The sequence below is a fragment of the Rhinopithecus bieti genome, unplaced genomic scaffold (genome assembly GCF_001698545.2).
Source record: "Rhinopithecus bieti isolate Rb0 unplaced genomic scaffold, ASM169854v2 scaffold_13617, whole genome shotgun sequence".
Classification (NCBI taxonomy): domain Eukaryota; kingdom Metazoa; phylum Chordata; class Mammalia; order Primates; family Cercopithecidae; genus Rhinopithecus; species Rhinopithecus bieti.
In genome coordinates this window covers 1,484,877-1,504,548 of record NW_016807714.1, presented here as the reverse complement: position 1 = coordinate 1,504,548, position 19,672 = coordinate 1,484,877, and the positions used below count along the sequence as shown (strand labels likewise).

Here is a 19,672-nt window from a genome sequence, read left to right as displayed (position 1 = left end):
GAGGGAGGGAAGTCAGAACAGCACCGGGGGCAGGGCGGGGCGGGGCGGGGCGGGGCGGGACAGGACGCGACTCACGTCCAGCAGGGCGCTGGTGTCCACACTGAAGCCATGGCTGCTCAGCATGGTCTGCAGGTTGTCCAGGTTGGAGTCCATAGCATCCAAGTGATCACTGAGCTCATTCCTGGCCCGGGATGAGGGGGTAGCTGAACCAGTGCCCCACGCCCCACACCCCGATGCACTCCAGTGGGAGAAGGGGTCCCCTTGACTGTATCCCCCAGGCCGCACCCCCGTGTATGCCTGCACAGGCTGGAGGGGGCAGTGCATTTGAGGACCGCCTGGAAGGTGGTGGAGGCTTTGTGCCCTCTGGGGTGCGGCTGGGCCCATGCTGGGCATCCCTTCGCCATGAGGGCCTGGAGGCCTTGGTGGCAGAGGACCCAGGAGACAAGGGGTGTATTCAGCTCTAGTACGAGGATCAGGGATTTCAGTTTTCAGGGTTGGTGAGGCTTCCTGTAGCATTGGGAAAATGGCTGGGGCTGTGCTCAGTGTGTGGGGGGCTCAGTCCCTGCCCTGGTGCTGCTGTGGGAATGAGACTCACGGTCTGGTGGCTGTGACCAAGAAAGCACTAGGCCATGGGGCACACCTGGGCCATGGGACAGGCAGCCAGGCCGGGTACCAGAGGTACCCTGGAGACCCCGCCTGGCAGGAAGTGCAGTCAGCACCACAGTTTGGATCCTGCCAGCACCAGAGACCTGTCCCTGTCACAGGCAATGACCACAGGCCCATGGCCAGGGGAGCCATGATGACATTGAGCCCCAGCCACAGAGGAGCTTAGGACGATGCCGCCCAGACCCGATGCTCATGCCCCGTCAGGCTGGGTCTGGTCCACGGTCGTGTGGGAGGGCCCGAGCTCTGGCAGGGCCCTCCTCCCACCCCAGTGGGGTCAGCGCTAACCCTGGCTGGACTCGGCCATGCGGAGAGGAAGAGGGGCAGGGGAAGAGGCGGGCGACCCCAGACATCTGTGGAGTGCGAGCCAAACTGCAAGATACAAAAACAAGAGCCCCCATTGCAGGCAGGGGCTGGGCAAGCCTGGGGGTGTGGAGGCCAGGCCCCGCTCACCATCTCCTGCCATCTGTCTGGGCAGCACGACCTGCCAGGACCTGTGGCCTGTGGCGAGAGGGTGGCAGCAGCAGGAGGGGTGGCTGAGAGCAGGGCCCAGTAGCCTGCCCGGACACGCCCTTGGCTTCTGTGGCGTTTGGGATTGTGGGGTGATCTGTTTGGCACCTGTCTCCCTCCCCAGCCCCGAGCTCCGAGGTTAGGGGTAGGGTCCTGCCTTGCCAGCTGCCCTGCTCAGCCCTCTGGGACAGTCTGAGCTGAAGCCCAGGGCTGTGCCTCCAGGGGCTGTGGGTGGGGCGGCACTCACTTGTCCAGGCAGGCTACGCTGAGGCACTTTTCAGGGGTGGAGGTGGGCGGGGGTGAGGGAGGCCGGCCCTCGGTGTCCGTGTGGCCCCTGGCGTCCGTGAGGGCTGTGGCGGAGGCGGGGGTAGGTTCACTCTCCCGCAGGATGGAGTCAATGAGGGCGGTCGGGGACAAGAGGGTGTCCACGGAAGATGGGCGCCCGGGACTCGCCTCCTCTACCCGGGGGCTCTGAGGCGGGCTGGGGGGCTCCTCCTTGACACGCACCAGGGGGCTGCTGGACAGGGGCCTGGACACGAGGGGGGCCACGTTAGCTGGTGTCTTGGCCAGCCCCACCTCATCCCCAACTCTGCCCTGGGCCCACAGGGGCTCGCCTCGTTGGGGGACAGGATGGCTGGGGTGATGCGGCCCCCACCTCTCGTCTCTGCTCCCGCCGGGGGAGGCCACGGGGCTGGCAGGAGCCAGCTCGGTGATGTCGGAGATGATGGGCCCGGAGCTGGCCACAGAATCGGGGGCGTAGAGGCTGGAGCTACTGTAGGCCGGGGAGGGGGCCTGCAATCAAAGGCAGAAGGCTCGTGCAGCGCCGGCTGGGGCAACACACCCCACTGCCGCCCGCACGCCTGGACGGGTGCCCTGCCTCCAGCACTCACCGAGTAGGGGCCCGAGCCGTGGACGTGCTCCAGGGAAAACTGCCGGCCGTACTTGGGCATGGAATGTGCTGAGCCACTGTCGTTCAGCATCAGGGGGCTGTGGGGAAGGGTGCAGGTCAGCCGCCACCCCCCACCTCGGGGCACAGCTGACAGAGGAGGAGGACGGCCCTGGGCCCCAGGTGGCGGATGCAGGCGTCCCCAAAACCTCACATCTTTCTCTTCACCCCCAGGATCCGGTTTGACTGCACCAGTGAGATCAGGAACTGAATGAGCTGTGGGGAGAGAGGACACAGTCACCCTGGCCCTTGTGGGGCCCCCGCCGGCCCTCTGGCCCTGCCCCCACCTTGTTGACGACTTTCTGTTGCTGGGCATGCTTCTGCCGAAGGCTGGCCACCTCCCGCCACAGAGCCTCATTCTCACTGCAACAGACCAGGCTGGGTCAGTGGAGCCCAATCCCAGGAGCGCCAGGGCTGAGGGAGCCCCACAGACCCTCCCCGCCCACCAGGCAGGCGCAGGGGTAAGTATGACCATGTCTGGCCTGGCCCACCCCAGGATGAGAACTGCTGTGTGGAGGGGCTGGGGGCCAGGGCCAGGGCTTGCTGGTCCCACTGCCCCTCACCCTGCCGGGAACACCTGGTGTCAGGTAGGGTGTTGGGGACAGGAGCACCAGGATCCAGGTGCACCCGGATCCTGGCATCCATCCTGGCCAACACCTGGAGGGCTGCCTTGGACACAGGCCAGGAGCAGACCCTTGAGCCGCCCTTCCACCTGAGAAGCCAGGTTGAGGGAGGACGGTTCTTCAGGCTGCGACACCGGCTGTCCCGTGTCCTGCAGGTGCTCAGGGCCAGGCCTGGAAGTGGCTCAGAGGTGGCCCCACGAGGTGGCCCCACGGGGTGGGGAAGAGCTGTCCCCAGCCAGTTGAGCAGGGCCATGAGCGCGCTCCTGCTGCTCTGGGAGGCTGAGCCCCACCAAGCCTGTGAGTCTTCTTGGGGCCAACTGGGGTTGGGGTTCCCGCAGGCCTGGAGCCCCAAAGTGGATGCGAGACCTGAGCCAGCCTTGCGAGGTGGGCTTGCCTCAGTTTCTCAGGTGCCACCGTGTGTCAGGCCCCTGCTAAGGTTTCCCCAGAGCCGCAGGGTCCTGGTGAGGAGGGGCTGGGGGGTTAGCTCCATAGGCCCAGGCAAGTGTGGGGCAGAGGTTCCAGGAAGGGCCTGAGATGGGTCTGACCCCAGGCCCGAGGCGGGTGGGGTGGGTCTGCTGTGCAGGGCTTGTCCTCAAAATTAGGCTGGTAGGTCCCGCCAAGCTCGGAGGCCAGGATGGCCCAGAGGGCGCTGGGGATGTGCAGAACAGGGGACCCTCCCAACCCCTTCTGCATGTGGAGAATGGCAGCCATGGGTGGCAGGGCTGGGGCAGAGGCCCAGGGTAGATCTGGGTGGAGCAGGAGGTGGGGCTGAGCACCTGGAGCCCTGGACAGGGCCCTGCCCCACAGCACCCGCTGCGGCCCACAGTGCTGGTGTGGGACCTACTGCTTCATGGCCAGGAGCTTGGAGTCCATGCACTCCTGCTTCCCCTTCATCAGCTGCACGTCCGTCAGCAGCTTGGTGACACTGTCCTGGCGGATCTTTATGTCTTCACTCTTCAGGGTGGACACCTGGATCCCCGAGAGGGACAGGGGTCACTGAAGCGGCCCGGGAGCTTGGCAGGCTCAGGCTCGTCCACTGCAGCCGGGTCCCTCAGGAAGCGGGCAGGCTGGGGTGGGAACTCTCAGGGAGGGCCGGGCGGGGAGAGCCGTGGCAGGCGAGACTGGGCGAGGGTGCGGGGCCGGGACTCACACTGGTGACTTTCCTCTTGATGTTCTCAAGGAGCTGCTCCTGGCCGCGCAGGAAGCACGGGTGCTGGAACTCCGTGTCATCTCTCTCTGGCTTGACCAGGCCACCCTGCTCGATGTGGACCACTTTCCGGAAACCATCTGCACATAGCAGGGAAGGGGGCGGCTCTGCTTCAGGGCAGGACGAGACCCCTCGAAGAGCGGCCACTGCCCTGGGAGGCTGCTGCGGGGCTTGGCCACGGTCAGACCCCGCCCTGCCCCTCAGAGCCCACGCCTGGTGGCTGGGTGGTCTTGGTCTAAGTGAGACCCTGTGTCCCCACGGGGCTCCCCACGCCCGATACACGTGGAGTACAGCTCAGGCTTCACGGTTCTTCCTTGGAGACCCCAGGTTCATACCCACGAGGACCCTCCCCCTTGGAAGAGGCAGCTGCCCCCGGCCTCCAGGCTTGCTGGGTTCCATGGCATGCCCTTAGCCAGCACAGGGGCTCCGTCCTTCATCCACAAGGTCCTCCTGCGTCTGCAGGTCTGCCTCCCGCACCTCGGAGTCAGCACTCACACATGTTGAGCTGCCGCACGAAGCTGGCCATGTTGTTGTGCTTGAAATACTTGGGCAGCACCTCCTTGGCAAACTGGCCCTGGTCGAACACATGGAAGCTGTTCCCACTCTGAAAGGGAGACACACGGTGGGTCACGCGTGGTGGCAAGAGGCAGTGTGCCCAAGCCACCCTTCCCCAGGCCACCCCTTCTGAAGCGCAGGCAGTGCACATTCCACCTGATGGGGCTGGGGCCATGGGAGGCCCAGGGGGCTGGCGGGAGGTGAGTTCGTTCCTGGGACCACCTGCCACACGAGCCTCATCTGTGCAGTGTGACCTGCATCCTCACTGTGAGGCCCAGGACTGGGCAGTGGGCAGATGCGGGGCCTTCCTCACAGCCGGGAAGCCCCTCCCCAGGGGTTCTAGAGAAGGCCATGTTTCCACTCACAAAGCACCTGCCGCACTCTGGCCATGCCCACGGGATGGGTGTTTAAGCAGGACATTTCCCTTAGGAACAGCAAAGGAAATTGAGTCCTGACTTCATTACTCCAGAGGAAAACACATTTGCGTTCAGAAATCCAAATTCATTCTTGTTTTGTGACGTGAGACAAGAAACAGAGACAGTCAAACACTGAATATATTCTTCCTCTTCCATTTCTCTCCCAAGCTCAGGCCCAGAGCTATCAGGAGGAGCTGGCGAGGGAGGCATCCCTGCTGGCCGTGGCCACAGTGGCTCAGAGGGGGCATTGAAGGCTTAGGGGACAGCGAGAAGCCCACATGGCGGGGAATGGGGGCCTGAAGCAGGGCCAGAGAGAGGTGAGGGGTATCTGCAGAGGAAGGGGAGGCTGACCCAGTGAAGAAACTGGGGAAGGGCAGTGGGGCAGATTTCTCCCTGCCAGGGAAGGGAGCTGCAGATGCAAACAGGGAAAAAAGCCAGAAAAACCCCCGTGGTATGGCACTAGAAGTGGAGAACCACTTTCCAAAATAGAGAGACGCGAAATAAACAGGGATGTGCGTGTGTTAGGGAGGGAACAGTCACGGAAAGGACCTAAGGCAGCAGGACAGAGATGGTGAAAAACGCCAACTTTCCAGACTCTGAAAATTAACCAAAGAATTACAGTAGCACGGGGAGCATTTATTCCAGAAAAACAGCTGAATCTTAGTAAGAACAGTGGGCTGTGTGAACTTTTTTTTTTTCTGAGACAGGGTCTTGCTCTGTTGCCCAGGCTGGAGTGCACTGGCACGAACACGGCTCACTGCAGCCTCCGCCTCCCAAGTTCAAGTGATTCTCGTGCCTCAGCCTCCCAAGTAGTTGACTACAGGCGCCACCATGCCCGGCTAATTTCTGTATTTTTAGTAGAGATGGGGTTTCACCATGTTGCCCAGGCTGGTCTTGAATTCCTGACCTCAAGTGATCCGCCCACCTCGGCCTCCTGCAGTGCTGGGATTACAGACGTGAGCCACCGTGCCCGGCCAGGCTTGGCGGCATTTTAACATGCCCTATTCCCACTCCATCTGCAGCCCTGAAAACCAACAGCTGCAGTCCCCGTGGGAACCAGTGTCCTGGCAGCTGCTGCGGGGTGGGCCAGGGCTTGGGCTCCTCCAAGACCCCATTCCCAGAGGCCTGGCAGCATCTGCCTAGGAGTCCACGCACAAGGCTGTCTCTGATTTGACTTGAAGCTCTCCTGAATAAAAAAGCTGTTTGCCTAGGCGTGCTTGTTGAAACATTTAGAGGCGACTTTTGAACGCTGTGGCTGCCTGAGGCAGCGCCCGGCCGCTGGGGAGAAGGAGGCGCCACTAGGGGCTCTGAAAAGCTCTGAGATATTCCAGGACATCTCGCAGCCGTACACGTGTGAGCCAGCCCTGAGCTCTCACTTCTGGCTGACCTTGAGCTCTGCGTAAGCAGGAAGGGAAGCACAGTCGGGTTGTCCACGGCCTGGCCAAGTGCTGAAGGCGTCCCCAGTACACACACAGCCCCCAAAGACGGGGACTCGCTGGCTCCAAGCCTCGAGAACATTTCCGCCCCGTCACGACCCACATCAGTGAACGGAACAGAGACTGCAGTGGCCATCAAGAAAGAACAGAACCTTTACAGAAGCAGTCCCGAAAAGCTACCTGGCCGATAACCACAACAAACAGCAGCAGTGACAAATCCTGGGGAGGCGGGGGAGTCCGAGCTCGAGCTGCCACTCTCAACCTGTGAGAGCTCCAGTTCTCCAGCCGGCTGTGCTGGCTCACGCCTGTGGTCCCAGCACTTTGGGAGGCCAAGGCGGGTGGGTTGGTTGAGCTCAGGAGTTGGAGACCGGCCTGGGCAACATGGCAAAACCTCGTCTCTAGTAAAAATACAAAAATTAAATGGTGTGGTGGCGCACACCTGTCATCCCAGCTACTCAGGAGGCTGAGGTGGGAGGATCCCTTGAGCTCTGGAGGTGAAGGTTGCAGTGAGCTGTGATCGAGCTACTGCGCTCCAGCCTGGGTAACAGACTCAAAAACAAACAAACAAACAAAGACTCTAGTTAAAAAAAAAACAAAAACGAGATATGCAAAGAAACAAGAAGCTAGGACCCCCACACCATACACAGGGAAAAAAAGCAATCAATAGAAACTGTCCCCAAAGAAGCCAAAACACTGGACACTGGACTTACCAGGCAAAGATTTTAAGTCAATTATTTCAAATATGTTCAAACAACTAAAGGAAACCACATCTGAAGAACTGAAGTATGAGAATGACATCTCATCAAACACAGGGTATCAATAAAGAGATAAAAATGGTAAAGAAGGACGAAATCAAAATTTTGGAACTGAAAAGTATAATAATTCAGATTAAAAGTTAACCAGAGAGGCCGGGCGCGGTGGCTCACGCCTGTAATCCCAGCACTTTGGGAGGCCGAGACGGGCGGATCACGAGGTCAGGAGATTGAGACCATCCTGGCTAACACGGTGAAACCCCGTCTCTACTAAAACATACAAAAAACTAGCCGGGCGAGGTGGCGGGGCCTGTAGTCCCAGCTACTCGGGAGGCTGAGGCAGGAGAATAGCGTAAACCCGGGAGGCGGAGCTTGCATTGAATTGAGATCCGGCCACTGCCCTCCAGCCTGGGGGACAGAGGGAGGCTCCGTCTCAAAAAAAAAAAATAAAGTTAACCAGAGGGGCCAGGCATGGTGGCTCACGCCTGGAATCCCAGCACTTTGAGAGTCCAAGGCAGGTGGATCACCTGAGGTCAGGAGTTGGAGACCAACCTGACCAACATCGAGAAACCCCGTCTCTACTAAAAATACAAAATTAGCCAGGCGTGGTGGCTCATGCCTGTAATCCCAGCTACTCAGGAGGCTGAGGCAGGAGAACTGTTTGAACCCGGGAGGCGGAGGTTGTAGTGAGCTGAGATCGCGCCACTGCACTCCAGCTTGGGCGACAGAGCATATCAGACTAGGAGAAGGAGTCAGCAAACATGAAGACAGGTCCATTGAGATGGTTCGGTATGAGAAAAAAAAGAAAAAAGAAGGAATGAGGAGGACAGGAGCCGGCTGGGCGCGGTGGCTCACACCTGCAGTCTCAGCACTTTGGGAGGCCAACGTGGGTGGATCACGAGGTCAACACATTGAGACCATCCTGGTCAACACGGTGAAACCCCATCTCTACTAAAAATATAAAAAAAAATTAGTTGGGCGTGGTGGCCTGTGCCTGTAGTCCCAGCTACTTGGGAGGCTGAGGCAAGATAATTGCTTGAACCCTGGAGGCAGAGGTTGCAGGGAGCCGAGATCGAGATTGCGTCACTGCACTCCAGCCTGGTGACAGAAGGAGATTCTGTTTCAAAAAAACAAAAACAAAAAAACAAAAATGAGCAGAGCCTCAGAGACCTGTGAGACACCACAAAAAGTATAACACAGCCGGGCGCGGTGGCTCACACCTGCCATCCCAGCATTTTGGGAGGCTGAGCCGGGCAGACCACCTGAGGTCAGGAATTCGAGACCAGCCTGGCCAACATGAGGAAACCCCATCTCTACTAAAAATATAAAAATTAGCTGGGCGTGGTGGCCTGTGCCTGTGCTCCCAGCTATTTGGGAGGCTGAGGCAGAAGAATCGCTTGAATCCGGGAGGCAGAGGTTGCAGTGAGCCGAGATCACCCCACTGCACCCCAGCCTGGGGGACAGAGCAAGACTCTGTCTCGAAAAAAAAAAAGTTTTAAAATGGCTGGTGTGGTGGCTCACGTCTGTAATTCCAACACTTTGGGAGGCTAAGGTGGGTGGATCATTTGAGGTCAGGAGTTTCAGACCAGCCTGGACAGCATGGTGAAACCCCGTCTCTACTAAAAATGGAAAAACTAGCTGGGTGTAGTGGCTCATGCCTGTAATCCCAGCTACTCAGGAGGTTGAGGCAGGAGTATTGCTTGAACCTGGGAGGTGGAGGTTGTAGTAAGCGGAGATCGTGCCACCGCCCTCCAGCCTGGGCAACAGAGCGAGAATCCATCTCCAAACAAAAACAAAAACAAACCAAAACAAATAAAATAAAAGTATTAAAATAAAAGACCCTGCCACTCAATCTTTGTATACTGGCCGGGTGTGGGACTCAGGCCTGTAATCCGAGCACTTTGGGAGGCTAAGGCAGGAGGATCCCTTGAGCCCAGGAGTTGGAGACCAGTCTGGGCAACATCGCGAGACCCCATCTCTACAAAACATAAAAACTCAATATCCGGCAAAGCTATGCTTTGAAAATGGAGAGATTTCCACTCTGGGGCAGCAATGTGAGGACCTTCGTGGAAGCACTTCCTGTGAAACAAGCAAAGCTTACTTAAACCATTTAAAGTCTCAAACTGTCCTAAAGGCATATTAACAGATAAACACTTACGGAGTAAAATCTACCGACACCTGGTACGAACAGTGAGCCTGGTGGTATCTGAACCTCAGCCTCCTCTTTCCCTCTCACCCCAGCTCGCCATGATGGGCACTACACTCAGGGAGGGGAGCAGGAAGATGGGGACCCTTCTCCCCTTAGTTCCCGAACAAGGTTTCCCGGATCTCACGGGCTAGGCAGACCACCAGAGTTTCTCATCCTCACCGACTCCAAGTTGAAGAGACTAAGTTGCTGGAGCATGTGGCCTAGACGCCAGGGGCTCCCTTCCTCCACCTTGCCCATGCCTCAGAGAGGAGCTCGGCCACAGTCACAGCAGGCTGAGGACACCCAGGTCTCTGACCACCTCCCTGCAGCTCCCACCTGATTAAAGCAATTTCAAAACCACAGTGTTTTTTTGAGATGGAGTCTCTCTCTGTCACCTAGGCTAGAGTACAGTGGTGCCATCTTGGCTCACTGCAACCTCCACCTCCTGGGTTCAAGCGATTCTTCTGCCTCAGCCTCCTGAGTAGCTGGGATTACAGGCATGTGCCACCACACCTGGCTAAGTTTTATATTTTTGGTAGAGACAGGCTTTCACCAGGTTGGCCAGGCTGGTCTTGAACTCCTGACTGGAAGTGATCCACCCACCTCGGCTTCCCAAAGTGCTGGGATGACAGGCATGAGCCACTGTGCCTGGCCTTGAAAACCACACGTTTTAAATACAGTTCAGGCTTTCTGGGTTAAAACTGCAGGGTAGAGCACCCATGCTGGGAAAGCCAGGCCAAGAAGATCAGAGGCTGCTGTCCTGCCCGGCGCCCAGAGCGGTGGCACAGAGCGAGCCTGGGGAGAGAGGCTGTCCATAAGGAAAGAGCTCTGAAGCTCCCCAAGGAAACTCATTCTATTTGAAAGTTCAGCCCAAGAGTTGCTCTCAGAAACGACAGCTCCTCTCAAGGAAGAGAAACACGTAAAACCACAGGCTTGTTCTTCTGCAAAGGGAAAGCTATGAAGAGCCCTGCTGGGGCCACAACAACCCTGACTGACCTCAGAAACTACCACTGCTCAAAACCCCACGGAACACCCCTGCAAACAATCATCCAAACAGCGAGACCCCATCTACACCAAAACAATGGTAAAAGAGACGAAATCATAAAGAGCCCCCAGTGGAAATTCCAGAGCTGAACAATACAATAACCAAAGCAGAGCTGCTGGCCGTGTGGTAAACGCTTAATTTCCCATGCAACGCCCAAGCTGCTTTTCAAAGAGTATGATATAGCATTTGAGTTCTCAGCAGCACAGCTGAGTTCCAGTGGCTCCGTGCCCTCCTCAGCACCTGGTGGCGTTGGCTGTTTTTTCTTTTTTTTTTGAGATGGAGTCTCTTGCTCTGTCCCCCAGGCTGGAGCGCAGTGGCGCAATCTCGGCTCACTGCAACTTCTGCCTCTCGGGTTCATGCCATTCTCCTGCCTCAGCCTCCCGAGTAGCTGGGACTACAGGCGCCCGTCACCGTGCCCGGCTGATTTTTAAAAAAATTTTCAGTAGAGACGGGGTTTCACCATGTTAGCCCGGATGGTCTCCACCTCTTGACCTCGTGATCCACCCGTCTCAGCCTCCCAAAGTGCTGGGATTCCAGGCGTGAGCCACCGCGCCCCGCCTGTTGGTTGTTCTGGTAGCTGGCACTGAGGTTTTCGTGTGCGTTTCTCTGACAAGTAATGATGCTGAGCATCTGTTCAAGTGCTTATTTGCTATTTGTCTTTTTTTGATGTATCTGTTCAAATCTTTTGCCTTTTTCAATATACGTTTTTATTTTTTGAGACAGAGTCGTGCTTTGTCACCCAGGCTGGAGTGCAGCGGCGCGATCTTGACTCACTGCAATCTCCACCTCCTGGGACCAAGAGATCCTCCCCCCGCAGCCTCCCGAGTAGCTGGGACCACAGGAGCAAACCACCACGCCGGGCTCATTTTTTTTTTTGTAGAGATGGGTCTCCCTGTGTTGCCCAGGCTGGTCTCAAACTCCTGAGTGGAAGTGATCTACCCACGCTGGCCTCCCAAAGTGTTGGGATTACAGGTGTCAGCTACCATGCTCAGCCACTTGTCATTTATTTATTTATTATTATTATTTGAGATGGAATCTCGCTCCATCGCCCAGGCTAGAGTGCAGTGGCGCGATCTCGGCTCACTGCAACCTCTGCCTCCCGGGTTCAAGCGATTCTCCCGCCTCAGCCTCCCAAGTAGCTGGGACTACAGGCACCCGCCACCACACTCAGCTAATTTTGTATTTTAGTAGAGACAGGCTTTCACCATGTTGGCCAAGCTGGTCTCAAACTCCTGACCTCAAGTGATTCACCTGCCTCAGCCTCCCCAAGTGTTGGGATTACAGGCGTGAGCCACCGTGCCTGGCCAAAAATTTTTTAAAAAATATATTCTTGGTACCAGATATATGCTTTGCAAATATAGTGTGTGGTTTGCTTCTTAATTCCCTAATAGTGTATTTCAAAGAGTGGATGTTTTTAACTTCAATGAAGTCGGCTTTTTTTCCTATTTGGTGATTTTGTCTCCTAACTCAAGATCAAAGGGTTTTTTTTTCTCTAGAAGTTTTGTTGTCTTAGCTCATATTTTAGTCTCCAATCCATTCTGAGTTAGTTTCGTATATGGTGTGAGGTAAAGGACAAGGCTCACCTTTTTGTTTATGGACGTCCAGTTATCCCAGCACTGTTTGCTGAACAGACGATTATTTCTCCATTCAACTAGTGGCACCTTTGTCAAGATCAGTCAGCCTTAGATGGGTGAGTCTATTTCTGAAATCTATAGTCTGCTCCATTTGTTTACATGTTTACATTTATGCTAATATTGTTCAGTCTTGATTACTAGAGCTTTATAGTGTCTTGAAATCAGATAGTGTGAATCTTCTAATTTTGTTCTCCTTATAATAATACTAGGTCTTCTGTCCCATGACCATGGTATTTCTCTCCATTTATTTAGGTCTTCAATTTATTCCCCACCCGGCCTTTTTTTCTTTTGAGACAGAATCTCACTCTGTCGTGTGGGCTAGAGTGTAGTGGTGCGATCTAGGCTCACTGCAACCTCCACCTCCCAGGTTCAAGCGATTCTTCTGCCTCAGCCTCCTGAGTAGCTGGGACTACAGGTGCCCGCCACCATGCCCAGATACTTTTTGTATTTTTAGTAGAGATGAGGTTTCACCACATTGGCCAGGATGGTCTCGAACTCCTGACCTTGTGATCTGCCTGCCTCGGCCTCCCAAAGTGCTGGGATTACAGGAATGAGCCACTGCACCCGGCTAATTTATCCCTATTAACTAGCCTGCCAATGGCCCCGTTGATTCCACTTCTGGTGTCCACACCCTGGAGCCATCTCCTCCCGCCATGTACCACGGTTGTCCTGTGTGACCAAACGCAGAGGTGATGCCATTTGAGAACAAACTGTAAAAGCCGTCTGGGGCTCTGGCTTTCTTGGGTCACTTGCTTTTGGAGAGGCAAGCCGCCATGTAACAAACAGCTCTACGGAGAGGCTCACTTGATAAGGAATTAAAGCCTCTTGCCAAAAGCCAGCGAGAAACTGTGGCCCGTCAGCAAGCATTGAGGGAAGTTAGAAGCGTATTTCATCCTCAGTTGAGCCTTGAGATGACGTCAGCCTCAGAAACCTTGAGCTGGAATCAATTCACGAGTCTCAGAAACTGGGACAATAATTTTTTTCTTTGAGAGGTCTCACTCGGTCACCCAGGCTGGAAGGCAGTGGCACGATCTCAGCTCAGTGCAACCTCCGACTCCTAGGTTCAAGCAATTCTCTTGTCTCAGCCTCTCGAGTAGCTGGGACTACAGGCGCCCGCCACCACGCCCGGCTAATTTTTTGTATTTTTAGTAGAGACGGGGTTTCACCGTGTTAGTCAGGATGGTCTCAACTTCCTGACCTTGTGATCTGCCCACCTCGGCCTCCCAAGTGCTGGGATTACAGGCGTGAGCCACCGCGCCCGGCCTCTTCTGTTTGCTTTTAAGATTTTCTCTTCACCAGCCTGTTCCAGCACTTTGATTATATAATGTGCCTTGATATGGTTTTGGTTTTATCCTGCTTGAGATTGATATTCTTGGACTTGTGAGCTTACAGCTTTTCAAAAATTTGGGAAAAATTTTGGCCATAATATTTCTTTTGTTTTGTTTTGTTTTTGTTTTTTGAGACGGAGTCTCACTGTTGCCCAGGCTGGAGTGCAGTGGCGCGATCTCGGCTCACTGCAAGCTCCACCTCCTGGGTTCATGCCATTCTCCTGCCTCAGCCTCCCGAGTAGCTGGGACTACAGGCGCCCGCCACCTCGCCCGGCTAGTTTTTTATATTTTTAGTAGAGACGGGATTTCACCATGTTAGCCAGGATGGTCTCAATCTCTTGACCTCATGATCCGCCCGTCTCGGCCTCCCAAAGTGCTGGGATTACAGGCATGAGCCACCGCGCCGGGCCTAATATTTCTTTTTTTTTTTGAGACAGGGTCTCTGTTGCCCAGGCTGGAGTGCAGGAGACTCTGTTGCCCTGGCTGCAGTGCAGTGGTGTGATCATGGCTCACTGCAGCCTCCACCTCCTGAGCTCAGGTGAACCTCCCGCCTCAGCCTCCTGAGTAGTTGGGACCACAGGTAGGCACTACCATGCCCGGCTAATTTTGGATTATTTATAGAGATGGGGATCTCGCTATATTGCCCAGGCTGGTCTTGAACTCCTGGGCTCAAGCAATCTGCCCACCTCAGCCTCCCAAAGTGCTGGGATCTCGGGCAGGAGCCACCGTGCCCGGCCTTTTGGTCGTATTTCTGTATTCTCTTCCCCACTGTTTTCTGGAACCTCAAATACGTTAGACCACATGATATTCTCTCCTTGAAGCTCGGCTAAGTTTTTGCAGTCCTTTTTCTCTCTGTACATCACTGTGGATAGTTTCCATTGCTTTTAGTTCGGGAATCTTTTCTTCTGAAGTTTCTAATGTTTTGTCAAACCACTGCGGTGAATCTGAAGAACCACCTTTTTACTTTAGAATACATGCCCTACACCAGTGTCCCCCATCATTAACATCGTGCCTTTGTGTGGTGCATTTGTCTCAAGAACATTAGACACATTGTTAACTAAGGCCCATATTCTATTTAGATTCCTTAGGTTTTCACCCAATCCTTCCTCTGCTCCAGGATGTCATCCAAGATCCATCCAGTTGTCACATCTCCTTCAGTTCCACCGGCTCTGACACTTTCCAGACTTGCCTAGTTTTTGAGAACCTTGACAATTTTGAGGACTCGTCAAATAGTTTGGGGAATGTCTCTCAATTTGGATTTGTTTGATGTTTTTTCATGATTAGCTGTGGTTACGTATGCTTTTGGGAGGAAGATCAAAGAGGTAGAGTGCTGTTCTCATCATCCTATCAAGTATACAACAGGCCGGACGTGGTGGCTCATGCCTGTAATCCCAGCACTTTGGGAGGCTGAGGCGGGCAGATCATGGGGTCAGGAGATCGAGACCATCCTGGCTAACACGGTGAAACCCTGTCTCTACCAAAAATACAAAAAAATTTGCTGGACATGGTGGCGGGTGCCTATAGTCCCAGCTACTCGGGAGGCTGAGGTGGGAGAATTGCTTGGACCCGGAAAGCAGAGGTTGCAGTGAGCCGAGACCGCGCCACTGCACTCCAGCCAGGTGACAGAGCAAGACTCCGTCTCAAAAAAATAAATAAAATAAAGAGTACACAACGGGGATATGCATGTCACTGCTGATGGTGACCATGACCCCTGGTGAGGCTGTGCTGCTGGAGGTCTCCACTGGAAAGCTGCTCCTCCTGCTCTTGTGCTCTGCTCTTTGGAAGGGGTCACTAGGTGCAGCCCAGGCTTCTGGAGTGAGAGGTAAGCATCACCTCCTTGAAGGGGAACTCTCACAGTAAACAACGTGGAATTCTTCTACGTGGGAGATTAGTTCCAGTGACATTTTGTCCAACTTGCTTCTTTTCTGTATCTTCCATTTCTCAGTCTTTTTTTTTTTTTTGAGACGGAGTCTTGTTCTGTCGCCCAGGCTGGAGTGCAGTGGCGCGATCTTGGCTCACTGCAAGCTCCGCCTCCTGGGTTCACACCATTCTCCTGCCTCAGCCTCCCCAGTAGCTGGGACTACAGGCGCCCGCCACCACGCCTGGCTAATTTTTTGTATTTTTAGTAGAGACGGGGTTTCACCGTGTTAGGCAGGATGGTCTCGAACTCCTGACCTTGTGATCCACCTGCCTCGGCCTCCCAAAGTGCTGGGATGACAGGTGTGAGCCACTTCGCCTGGCTTCTGTCTTCAAGAGTGCCATGTGTACTCCATGCTAGCAGGCCGTGGTGTTTCCAGGGCTTGCCTTGCACTTGTTTCCGTGGCATTGGGAGTGGCCTCTCCTTTCCAGCTTATTCTGCGCCACTTCCAGGCTGTGGTTCCTCTAAGGTCTCATGAATGCTCTGTGTATTTAAAGTGGCTTCTACACTGTAGCTGGTGGGAACTGAAATAACCACGACCCCGTGTGAGTCCCGTCCCCTTACACTTACTCTTCCTCTTCAAGTTGCTCTTGGTCCAGCTTCACGAGGTTTCACTTTGCACCAGCAAATCGGATCCAGCCCAAGATGCAAGCAGGCTCACGCACAGCTTGTCGGAGCTCTTTCCTTTTGGGCACAACTCCTTCCTTTCTGGTGCCATACCCCACAAATTCTGGCTGCCTCAGCTTCCCCAAAGTTTGGGTTTTGTTGGGTTCTCTGCACGTGAGTCTGCAAATTGCCTCCACGCAGAAAGCCTGGACAATTTTTTGGTTTACCTCGGTCTTCACCAGTTTTCTTTTTCTTTTTTTTTTTTTGAGACAGATTCTCGCTCTGTGGCCCAGGCTGGAGTGCAGTGGCGCAATCTCAGCTCATTGCAACCTCCATATCCCGGGTTCAAGTGATTCTCCTGCCTCAGCCTCCCAAGTAGCTGGGATTACAGGCGTGTGTCACCACACCCAACCTATTTTTGTATTTTTAGTAGAGATGGGGTTCACCACGTTGGCCAGGCTGGTCTAAAACTCCTGACTCTAAGTGATCCGCCCGCCTCGGCCTCCCAAAGTGCTGGGATGACAGGAGTGAGCCACCGCGCCCAGCCCTAGTTTTCTAATGTCTGAATGTTGTTCAGTGGCTTCTTATGCCTTAAGGGTTAAATCCAAGTTGAACATGTCAGGCAATCCCTACCTTAGGGGCCATTATGAATTTCACAGGGTCTGCTGGTGAACCCATCAGAGAACCCAGTGTCTCATCTTCCTGCCTCAGTGGAACAAGGTTCCTCCTCTGCTGACCACAGGCGCCTCCTGGAGGAGTCACAGGTCATAACTGCGTATCACGAAGACCTGCCACCGGAAATGGGAGGCCCCTGGCTGGTGTGAGATGCCACACGCTGAGAAGTGTAGGCGTCAGCAAACCCTGAAGCTTGCAGTAAACTCGGAGCCTGTGGCCTCATTTTCCGCAGCACTGTGAAGGACCTGAAACGTGTGTGAGATCCTGCCTGTAGGGACACCTTACATAGGAAGTGTCTGTGTCTCTGAGTGTCTTCTCAAAGGGCTCCCTGGCCCAGAACGTGAACAGTGCCGTATTCTACAAGCTGGCCACACAGCCCAGGTCACAAGCCTCTTGTTCCAGCCTCCTGCCAAGTCTAAGCTCTATCTGCTGATGGGTGTTCTGGGCTCCTGGACTTGGCTGGCTTCTCCCTCTCTGGGTCCTGGGAGTGTGGGCTTTAGGAGTAGCGGGAACGCATGTGTGAGTAGCTGCAGCCCACGTGTGGGGAGCGGGGACCACCGGGGTCAGGGCATGGAAGCAGTGAGGCAGGTAGGAAGCGCGAGCAGGTGCAGAGAAAGTGGCTTACTTTGTGGCCCTGCTCCCCGGTGTGGTTCTGTCCGTATCTGAGCCGCCCGCACCTTTCTCGTTAACACTTTTCTTGTTTCTGCTCAGGAGGAGCTTCCAGCATGTTCTCGCCACACAAGGACCAAGAGCAGCACAATCGCCCTCACCTCTCATCACATCTCTCATCACCGGCTGCCCTGCACCTGTGTGGTGGTTACCGCTGCTCACCGTGGCCCACAGGGTCACAGGGAGGAGGCTGTTGAGACATCTGGGACCACCTCCTCTCCTTAGACAGCCTCCCTCCCCCTGCCAGACCTGGAGGAGACCCTGGAGCCCACAGCCCTCGACAGACCCGATGGAAGCTGCTTGCTTCCTCCGGGAAGGCACTGTGAGCCCCACGACCCCTCTCCAGCTGTCCCTGCACACAGGCTGACTCCTCCAAAACTGAGAGACTTCCAGGGCCAGGCTGTCCATCCCTGGTCCCTCGATAAAGGATGAGCAAACACTGGCCTGCGGAACTGGGTGGGCACGGGGCACTGGAGGCATCTGCCCTCCCCGCAGGAGGCTGCAGCCCAGCCTTCTGTGCCTGGGCCCTCCTCACCGCACCCCCCACCACACCATCGGGGTAGAGGAAACACGGGAGGCTACAGCACAGAGCCTTTTTAGTTTTTATTTATTTTTTGAGACAGGGTCTTGCTCTATCACCCAGGCTGGAGTGCAGTGGCCGGATCTCACCTCACTGCAAGCTCTGCCTCCCAGGTTCGCGCCATTCTCCTGCCTCAGCCTCCCAAGTAGCTGGGACTACAGGCACCTGCCACCACGCCCGGCTAGTTTTTTGTATTTTTTAGTAGAGACAGGGTTTCACTGTGTTAGCCAGGATGGTCTCAATCTCTTGACCTCGTGATCCACCCACCTCGGCCTCCCAAAGTGCTGGGATTACAGGCGTGAGCCACCGTGCCTGGCTCCAGGTGTGTGCCTTCTTATGGCCACACCAGGAGATGCTCTGATCCGGGCACACATCAGGCCCTCCAGACCCTGCAGCACTCCTCACAGCTGCTGCTGTGGGGCCTCCAGCATCTTGGGCCAAATGCCAGATCATCCAGGGTGGGGCCAGAGGGCCTGCTAGGTCTTGGTGGCTCTCAGAACCAGGGAAGTAGGGGTGGCCCTGCCTGCCGTGGGAGCTCCGGACACCATCTGTGGCCAGGGTCTGAGTTACTGGGTGTGGCTAGGTTGGCTCTGCTTCTGTAACTCCTCATGTGCTTATGAGTAGACGCCCTGCCCCCTGCCTCACTGCAGGGACCACTCTGCTCCCAACTGTCCACCCAGAGACCCTCCACAGCAGCCATCTGACCACTGGCTTTCAGTGGACCTCTCCCCCGGGATAGGCCGAGGGCCTTGGTGACCTCCGGCTCACTCAGTCTCAGGGAGCCCCAGGGTCTCAGCACATCCTTCTAGAGTCCTTCCTGCTGCCAAAGAGAAGGGAGCTGCACCCATGAGGCTGGGGCCAAGTGAAGACAGTGAAGCATCCAGGAGCCACATCTAAGGAGGCCCCACTCTCAGTGCCATCCAAATGCAGGGTGGGTCTTAAAAAGGAATGCCTCAGGGCCCGGCGTGGTGGGCTCAAGCCCGTAATCCCAGCACTTTGGGAGGCTGAGGTGGGAGGATGGCTTGAGCCCACAAGTTCCAGACTAGCTCGGGCAATACGGCGAGGCCCTGCGAGACCCTGTCTCTGCTACAACCTTAAAAAAGAAAAAAAAAGCCAGGTCTGGTGGTGTGAGCCTGTAGCCCCAGTGACTCAGCTGAGGCGACTGGATTACTTGAGCCTGGGAGGCAGAGGCTGCAGTGAGCTGCAATCATAGCCCTGCACTCCAGCCTGGGCAACAGAGCAAGATCGTGGCTTAAGAAAAAAAAAAAAAGTGCTTCCTTAAATTTTGCACCCAGGTGCCCCCCCGGTGCCCCCTCTGGTCTCACCCTGATCCTGAGGCCTCTATCTACCTGGGTTCATTCTAACCTGCATGACCATCATTCTAGCATTTGTCTGGCATAGGTCATGTGGCTGTGCCTTGTTCTCAGGCCTCAGCATGGAGTCCACAGCTGCCCAGGGCAGCCATAGTTAGCCCTGCAGGGCAGGGGGAAGTAGGGCTGGGCCGGTCTCTTTTTAGAACATGATCAGGTTTGAAAACATTTTCTACTCTCGCTTATGAAATACATGTTCACTTTTTTAGCCGGGCGTGGTGGCTCACGCCTGTAATCCCAGCACTTTGGGAGGCTGAGGCGGGTGGATCACTAGGTCAGGAGTTTGAGACCAGACTGTCCAATATAGTGAAACCCTATCTCTACTAAAAAATACAAAAATTAGCCGGGTGTGGCCTGGGCAACAGAGTGAGATTCTGTCTCAAAAAAAAAAACAAAACAAAAACTCAGCAACAACAACAAAATGAAGTATATGTTCATTTTTTTTAAAAAGTACTTTACGGCCGGGCGCGGTGGCTCAAGCCTGTAATCCCAGCACTTTGGGAGGCCGAGACGGGCGGATCACAAGGTCGGGAGATCGAGACCATCCTGGC

At 55.3% G+C, this 19,672-nt stretch overlaps 1 protein-coding gene across 1 annotated transcript in view; it reads right to left on the bottom strand.

Moving 5' to 3' along the window:
- HSF1 (heat shock transcription factor 1) overlaps positions 1-19,672 on the bottom strand; it is a 25,729-nt gene that overhangs the window by 1,510 nt on the left and 4,547 nt on the right. The window contains exons 2-10 of the mRNA XM_017883379.1: positions 4,445-4,553; positions 3,893-4,029; positions 3,587-3,711; positions 2,407-2,482; positions 2,274-2,335; positions 2,064-2,160; positions 1,829-1,965; positions 1,421-1,702; positions 16-181 (exon numbers count right to left, since the gene is read on the bottom strand). Of these exons, the coding sequence (XP_017738868.1) occupies positions 16-181; positions 1,421-1,702; positions 1,829-1,965; positions 2,064-2,160; positions 2,274-2,335; positions 2,407-2,482; positions 3,587-3,711; positions 3,893-4,029; positions 4,445-4,553 (1,191 nt within the window). The remainder of the gene's footprint in view (positions 1-15; positions 182-1,420; positions 1,703-1,828; positions 1,966-2,063; positions 2,161-2,273; positions 2,336-2,406; positions 2,483-3,586; positions 3,712-3,892; positions 4,030-4,444; positions 4,554-19,672) is intronic.